This window comes from Ziziphus jujuba, chromosome 12 (assembly GCF_031755915.1).
Source record: "Ziziphus jujuba cultivar Dongzao chromosome 12, ASM3175591v1".
NCBI classification, from domain to species: domain Eukaryota; kingdom Viridiplantae; phylum Streptophyta; class Magnoliopsida; order Rosales; family Rhamnaceae; genus Ziziphus; species Ziziphus jujuba.
The window spans coordinates 15,961,864-15,970,382 of NC_083390.1; the positions used below are offsets into that span (position 1 = coordinate 15,961,864).

The window sequence follows — 8,519 nt, forward strand, 5'->3', positions numbered from 1 at the left end:
CTCACCGTCAGCGTGAGGTTTGTCAAAACGACAACTCGCTGTTCCTGTTCTTTCTTTTCTTTTTAGTCTCTGTTTGTCAAAATCAGTAGCACTGTTTTAATTCTAATTTTGATTTTTGTGGATTTTTCTCTTGCAAATTTCTGATCTATTTTATTTTGTTTTTGCAAAATATTTGGTTTTTGATCCCTTTTCTTTTTCCCTTATCTAGTAGAGTTTCTACTTGGGCCCTGCTTCTCCTGCTTCTGGTTTGTATGTGTGTGAGCTTCAATGCTCAAGGAGGACTCAACATCTCCACTGGAAGCCATTTGATTCCTTTTCTAGATATGCCCATTCCTTATTATTTTACTCAAACTTTCTGACTTTCTGCTTGCTTGCTCTGAAAATTCCTTAAAAAGAAAATCAAACTACCTCTTTTTTTTTTTTTTCTTTTCATTTTTTTTTCTTGAATCTCGTAAGTTTGTTATTTTTGAAGGAAATTTATTAATTATGTCATGTTGATTGCAAATTTACAATGCAGGAGGCAAAAAAAATCCTGCAACACACTAAAGTCTCTCCCAATTGCTTCTGGCATTATCCTAGAAAGATTGATTCTTTATTTCTGTTTGAGATTATTTTTTTCATCTAAGAAATAATGCATTATACATGGTTGTTATATGCTTCTGGTATTGTGCTTATTTTTTTAAATCTTTTAAATAATGCTTCTGGTATTGTGCTTATTTTTTTAAATCTTTTAAATAATGCTTCTGGTATTGTGCTTATATATTGTTTGTTACAGGGTTTACTAGCTGAGAGAAGACTCATCGAGGAAATTGGGAACAATTATTGCTGATAAGACTGGAAGCAGGAAAACTACTCATATGATTTATATTCCCTTGTGTATATTCCTGTTTTGTCCCAATTATTAATTTTTTAAAATTTTGTAGGAGATTTTCGTGTTGTTTGCCTTCAATTTGATTAGTGTATCTATGTGTTGTATAGAGTCGAAATGGGAGGATTACTGGGTTGACTCAACCTAGACGTGTGGCCGCAGTCAATGTTGCAGTACGGGTTGCTGAGGAATGTGGTTTGGAAGTGGGTCAAAAGGTTGGGTACTCCATCAGATTTCAAGCTCAACAAGGATCAAAATACATGACGGATGGCCTGCTTCTGAGTTACAATGTATGTACAGCTTCGTTTACATCGTGTACCTAGAATCTTCACAAACATGTTTTACAATCTCTTATGGCATATGATGGTAGTATTTTTGGGTAGACACTTGCATTGGTTTGTATCAAGTGGCCATTTGGAAGTCAATAAGGACATTCACTTAAGTTGGTGTATGAAAGATCATCTGAAAATATAAGCACCTGGTGTTGCATTCAGAGATAATGGCTTTAAGCCTATAACTGCATGGTGGTCGTTGAATCGTTTTTTGAGTTGGAAAGAGGAACATATTCGAATACAAATACCTACATTAATGATTTAACAATAGATAAAAATCTGCAAACTAGAGGTTAATTTATATAATATATATTTTTCGTCTCTATGTGCGAATAGCATATGCATTTTAGTTTTTATTATTAGTTTTAATGTTAGTTTCTGCCTGAAAAGTATATTTGGTAATGGTTAAAGTTGGCATCACTTAATTCAAAAAACAAAAACAAATAAATAAATAAATAAGATAAAATAAAAGATGGTGTCACTCTACAGATTTGTTGTCCAGGCAGGGATGCCTTTGTATTTGCTCTTAACTCCAATTTTTCTTTGAGAAATTATTTGGCTCCTCACAGTTGAAATCTTTGAGAAATTATTAGATGCTGCTTTAATTACTATATTCGAGGTTGGTCTTTATTGCTCTTCTCCAGTATCTAATTGTTGTTTGCAAGTTGTTTTTGCACCTCTGTGCACTTCAGTATTTCAGTTTGCAAGTTGTTTTAATCACTGTGCACTTCAGTTTTAAGTTCTTATTCCATTTGCAAGTAAGCTTTGCATCTCCAAGAATTCTTAAAGTTCTGCAAAGTGAACTATGTTTGGTTACAATTTATTAATCTACTTCTGATGTTCCTTTTTCAATAACTTGTTCAATGTCTCATTCTTTTCATGGTTTTTAAGTGCAATGCTTTTGACATGGTCAAGTAAATAAAGTTTATACCTAATGGTTTTTTAGTGAGTTTGTTGGAAGCAATATTTCTCATTATCTTAAACCTCAGCTGATATTGTATGATGTATTCAAACCCCTTAATTCATTATTAGACTTCATATGCTGATTTCTTTAATAAGGTTCATTATCATAACTTTGAATCTCTTCCTCTTGCTAGATTCATCTGGGGGAAGGTCCTGGTGATATATTTTTGAAGGGGCATGAAGGGACTGAATTTCTCCTATATTTTCATCCCTACCATCAGAAGAGCTATTGCTAGTTTTTGCACCAACCCAAGCTGGATTTCTTAAGGTAACTTCAAAGTACATGTGAATTAACCTTTTATGTTTAGCTGGACCCCACCCCATATCTTTTGTATAATATCAATTTACCTCTATTTAAAATTTTTTGTTAGATCCTCTCCCCACCCCTAACTTTGTTATAAATTCAATATTTAAATTATATTCAGTATTATCTTTCAAGTTTCATAAAAATAAAAATAAAGGTTTTATCATTTTTTTTTTTTCAAAATCCAACAAAAAATTTTAGTTTTTTTTTTTTTTAAAAATTAACTTTTGGTATAATATAAATCTACTACTCATCAAAAAATTTGTAATTGGCCCCTATATACATATATATATATATATATATTAAGATTAATTTCTCCCCTTAATATCAACTTACCCCTTCTTTAAAAAATTTTAGTTATATTTTCCTTCTTAACTTTGATATAATATCAATATTTCAATTTATATATGGTATTATCTTTCAATTTTTTTTTATCAAATTTGATAAAAAAAAAAGTTTTTTAATTTAGACATATTTTTATTATATGAATAATCAATTTGAATACCGACCAATCAATTTTTTCAAAATTTTAACCACAAAAAAATTTAGAAATTGGGTTAATTGACTGAATCTCAAATTTAGGGAGAAAATTGCTGTAAAAAAAAATTAGAGTGCAAATTGAAAGTAAATATTTTGTTATTTTCGTTAAGAAAAATAAATTACACGTGCAAAAGGACGATTCTTTTGCTATTTGAAACATTGTTGACATTGTCGATGGTGTCCTTATGAACTGGGGATCCTCTCAACTCTGACTTTCCATGGAACAAGTATCATCATCATCATCAAGTATTATAGTGGAAGAGTGGAATGGGTCTTAGAATCAAGGTTGCAACTTTAGGAGAAAAATTAAAGCTTTACTGGGTTACTGAGCTTGCAATGCATTATAAATGGGTCTTTTGTAACATTGGAACTATCGCAGTGGTTTTTGAGGGACTTAAAAAGAGGAATTTATTCACATTCCACCAGGTGTGTTTTGTATTTCTAATTTATCAATTACAAAATGCCAAATCTAGATATCAATTACTGATTATTTCTTTTGGTCATGGGATGCATACACTGAATGGCATAATAGGATGATTTTGCATCTTCTTTTATTTATTTTCAGACAAGAAATGAAATTTTGGAGAGTCAATATTATTTCATCATAATTCTTGAGATGATTTAGTATGTTGCATAAGTTGGTTTGTGATTGAGTGAATAAATGCTGATGTAGTGGTTCTCTAACTCTAGTTGTCTATGACACTTTACTTGTTAGCGCTCAACTCTAGATAGCAATGCCAAAATGTGGCGTTTAGTTGCAGATCTCATGAACGATCTTGGTACGTTCTGAAATCACCTTTATAATCTCTTGTATTCACGCTGGCATACGCATAATGAACATAAATTACATGCACACATACCACTTCAAAATTGCTTCCTGCTGATGGAACACGTAGTTTTGTCAAATTTGAGGACCACCAGATCAGAATTTGGTGTTCTGAATTCTCTTTCACAATGCTTGTTTCTGCTATGTTGGATTTCCATGTTGTAATTTTTTGGACTTGATGTCTTAGAATGACAAGAAAGACTTGTATCTGTTGAGGGAATGTTGATAGATCTCATTTCTCCTCTTTAACCTTCAGCATTTGTGTATGCGGTTTGTTTAGGGAGCCTATCAAGATCATTCAGTGAGTTCTTATATTCCTTCAAACTAAATATGAAACCTTTCTGCTTGTTGTGTATTAACTTTTGTTTCCAAATTTTTATGCGTTATGATATTGCCACATATGGTATGCTATTTATTGGCATTAGCATCAATCATAGTGTTCATACATATAAATTATAAGGCTGTTAGAGGCATTATATTCATTTTTAAACTGCTTCAGTTCTCTTAATAGTACATTACTATTTGTATGTTTAGATCCTCCATAGAAGTATTTCTTTTCAGTCTGTACCAATACCTCTATTCCAAAAACTTTGCTTACAAAAATAAGAGCTCTCATTAAAATTTTAATTTACTCTATTTTTACTTAGCCGGTGTGGCAATTGGAGCCACATGAGCTGGTATGAGCATTGTGTTTCTGACTGGTGGATGGGGATCCTGATATAATGTTTAAAATGGCTAGTTTACTGTCAACTTGTTTTCGTACATTGTTAGGAAGGAAGTCAAGAGACAGTAGCATGGATGATTGGCATGGCACTGGGTATGCTTTTTGCCTGTGCCACTACAGGGCACCCACTAGCTATTTGGTTTTGTTTTATGTATCTCACCTTCTTCCATATGTATGGTAAGTTACATCTATTAGACATGCATATATTTTTCTAGACCATATAGCACATAGCATACATCATCTAGAAGCTTGAACACCTCGAGGAAGATGTGGATGCATGCTGTCAAAAATATATTGTTGTTAAAAGACATTTACATCTCTTCTGCACCACCAAAAAGTGACTTATGTTTTTAATGATATGAAAAGTAGGTAATCCAGACCAAATAGTGATGATTCCACATAAACCGTTTTGGTCCATATATCTCATTTTGCTTCAGAATTGGAGAAATGGAGGGAGGGATGGTTATTCTTTACATTTTCTGCCAAAATTCAAATTTGATCATACAAAATTCAAACTTCACCTGATTGTATGCACTTTTAAAACTTCACTATGAGGTATTGGAAAGCTATAACAAGAATAAAATTCTAGGTTCACACTTTGCGGTGCTGGTTAACATGCACTTTGTGATTTTGGGCATTAACTAAATGAATTCTAGACTCGGAAAAATAACCTTCGATTGAGATATAAGCTATAGAAGTTTATTGTAGATGCATATGTGTTATTAGAAATTGTTTAGAAAATAATTATGTCCCTTTTTTATTGCATATCACAGTTATTTTCCTCCTCACCTTCCATTTCAAAATTTGAAGAATTGGTCTTGTGTATTTGTTATGAAAGTTGTCATAATTTTTTAAGAGAATGAAAACCTCTATTGTCAATTCTAATGTCTCATAATTTTTAGGTGCGAGAAGAGTTCAAACTACCATTACTCTTGGAGATAGATGTGGCATTGCCTGGAGTTATCAAGAGTTGAGCTTGTGATAACAGGGGAGTTAGTTTGTAGAACAAAGAAGCAAAATTCTAGGAAGCGACATATATTGATGCGTCTAGTCGTTACGTGTCACCTGTATCAGGTCGACATGAGGCATCTCCATTATTCGACAGCGAGTGACATGTGTCGTGTCTACTACATGCCACATGTCGCGCTTAAAAGATGCCACATGTCAACCTGAATCGGGTGACATGTGTTGGCCTCTGATGTGCAACCCGTGTTGGTCAGTGTGGTGACATGTGGCGATGCCACGTCAGCTTGACGGTGACACGTGACAATGAACAGTGATACGTGAACAGTATCCGTGAACAGTATCGTAAACAATGCATGTGAACAGTGCGCATGAACAATAAACATGTGGGATTTTTTGTGTGGGTATATACAATAATTTTTGTGGTGCATACAAAAATCCTAAAAATCACATTTTTTGTGTTTTCCTTTTGGAAATTACTTTAATTAGTTTGTTGTGATAGAATATAACAACTAATTGATTTTTGTTTTTTGTGATTTTACAGAAATGACAAGTGGAGATGTGCCTGCTGCACAAGTGTTCGCTCAGACTTATATGTTTCAAGTGCTTCATCCTAGAAATCATGCAGAGAGGCCTGAGAAGTTCGATGGAGCAAATTTTAAAAGGTGGTAGTAGAAAATGCTATTCTATTTGACTACTCTAGGCCTTGTGAGGTTCCTGACTAAAGACGCACCACCAAGTGATGAAGAAAGTGACAAAGAAAATCTGATGGCGGTGGATGTGTGGAAGAATTCCAATTATTTATGTTGGAATTATGTTCTGAATGGCCTATGTGATACCCTGTATAGAGTGTTCTATGTCACGAAGTCAGCAAAAGAGCTGTGGAAAACTTTGGACTGGAAGTACAAGACTGAGAATGCAGGATCCGAAAAGTTTGTGGTAGGCAGATTCTTGGACTATGTGATGGTCGATACCAAGCCACTGATGAGTCAAGTACATGAGTTGCAAGTGCTCATCCAAGAACTTCTAGCCGAATGGATGTTCCTTAATGAAGCCTTTCAAGTTGCTGCTATGATAGAGAAGCTGCCTCCTAGTTGGGGAGACCTCAGAAATTATCTCAAGAACAAGAGAAAGAAAATGGATATGGAGGCTCTTTTTGGCGAGCTTCGAATTGAAAATGACAATAGGAGGTCTGATAGAAGATCCATGAAGGCCAGAGTGAATGCTAATGTTGTAGAGCATAAAAGTAGCTCCAAGAATAAGAAGAAACTTGGAAAAAGTTCCAAGTTGGGGTCTAAAGGAGGCATCTCCAAACAGGCCAAGTTCTAAGGCAGATGCTTCAATTGTGAAAAGATAGATCATAGAGTAGCAGACTGTAGACTTTCGAAGAGAAAGAGGAACAAAGAGGCAACGATGATGGAGCACATCATAAGAAAGGTTGATGAGATTGACCTAAGCGCTATTGTCTCTGAGGTGAACTTAGTGGGTCATAACAAGAGAGTAGTGGATAGATACAGGTGCAACCCGCCACGTGTGTGCAGATAAGAGCATGTTCACCTTCTTCGAACCAAAGGCAAATGGGGAGAAGTTGTTTATGGGTAACTCTGCCTATTTAGAAATCCAAGAGGAGGGTAAGATTGTCCTGAAGATGACCTCTAGGAAGGATCTGACTCTAAATAATGTTTTTTATATTCCAGATATTCGTAAGAATTTAATGTCTAGATCGCTGCTAAGAAAACATGGATTTCGTTTAAAGTTTGAATCAGACAAGGTTATCTTGTCCAAGTATGGCATGTTTGCGGGAAATGGCTATGTAGTCAATGGTATGTTCAAATTGAATGTAATGACTGTAAAGCCAAAGAATATTAATAATAAAGCTAGTACTTTTTCTATTTACTTGCTTGAATCTTCCATTTTGTAGCATGTTAAACTATATCATATTAATTATAATTCTCTGCGAGGTTAATTAACTTGAATCATATTCTCATGTTTGACATTGATACCAAACATAAGTGTAAAACTTATATAAAGGCAAAATTAAGGATGTTATCATATCAAACAATTTAAAGAAATAAAGAACATTTGGATTTAATAGATAGTGATGTATGTGATTTAAAGTTTGCATCGACTAGAGGTGGTAATAAATATTTTATCACTTTTATTGATGATAGCATGAAATATTACTATGTATACTTGCTAAAGAGCAAAGATGATGAGGCTATAAAGAAATTTATTCTCTATAAAATGGAAGTTGAGAATCAACTTACCTGGAAAATTAAAGTGATCAGAAATGATCATGTGGAGAGTATGTGACTCCATTTGGAGAGTATTGTGCTTAACATGACATAATACATAAAGTAACTCCACTATATTCGCCATAATCAAATGGTGTGGCTGAACGGAAAAATAGAACTTTGAAAGAAATGATGAATGCAATGCTAATAAATTTTGAAGTACCTTAGAACTTGTGGGGGAAAACCATTTTGTTAGCGAACGACCTTTTAAATAAGTTGCCTCGAAAGGACCAAGTTAAGACACCCTATGAATTATGGAAAGGAAGATAACTTTCCTACAATTACTTACGAATGTGGGGGTGTCTAGTTAAAGTTGTCGTACTCACTCCGAAAAGAGTGAAGATAGGTTTTAAAGCAGTTGATTGCATTTTTATAGGATATGTACAAAATAGTAATGCATATAGGTTTCTCGTGTATAAGTCAGAAATTTCTGATATATACAGGAATATGATAAGGAATCGAGAAATGTGTCATTTTTCGAACATATTTTTCCGTATAAAGTGCAAGAAGGACCAAGTTCGTCTAAACGAACTTATGATACTATCGATGAAGATAATCATAATAGTGATCAAAAATAAGAAACTGATGTTGAGACTGAGGTTGAGCTTAGACGTAATAAGAGAGTAAGCACGGAGAAATCCTACATTCCGGATTTTCTTACCTATATGCTAGAAAGTGAACCTCAAAGCTTCCAAAATGCTATAA

General features: G+C 33.9%; 1 protein-coding gene across 13 annotated transcripts; it reads left to right on the forward strand.

Moving 5' to 3' along the window:
* The first annotated feature begins 23 nt into the window (after positions 1-23).
* On the forward strand, positions 24-7,416 carry LOC125418693 (uncharacterized). 13 transcript variants are annotated; one of them, XR_009635235.1, is made up of 7 exons: positions 24-876; positions 979-1,158; positions 2,298-2,431; positions 3,387-3,433; positions 4,605-4,734; positions 5,460-5,924; positions 6,065-6,202. XR_009635235.1 is itself a non-coding variant. In XM_048462909.2 (3 exons), exon 3 carries the CDS (start codon positions 6,199-6,201, stop codon positions 6,847-6,849), a length of 651 nt encoding a protein of 216 aa, XP_048318866.2. In that variant the 5' UTR covers positions 2,806-3,433; positions 5,460-5,924; positions 6,065-6,198; the 3' UTR covers positions 6,850-7,416. The 13 variants fall into 13 exon arrangements, 1 of the variants encoding a protein (XP_048318866.2); XR_009635232.1 differs by having other exon boundaries at positions 2,298-3,433; XR_009635236.1 differs by having other exon boundaries at positions 2,298-3,433; positions 4,605-4,650.
* The last annotated feature ends 1,103 nt before the right edge of the window (positions 7,417-8,519 follow it).

Excerpts from the sequence above, each read along its gene's own strand:
- LOC125418693 (XM_048462909.2), top strand. The coding sequence starts at position 6,199 with ATGCTATTCTATTTGACTACTCTAGGCCTTGTGAGGTTCCTGACTAAA.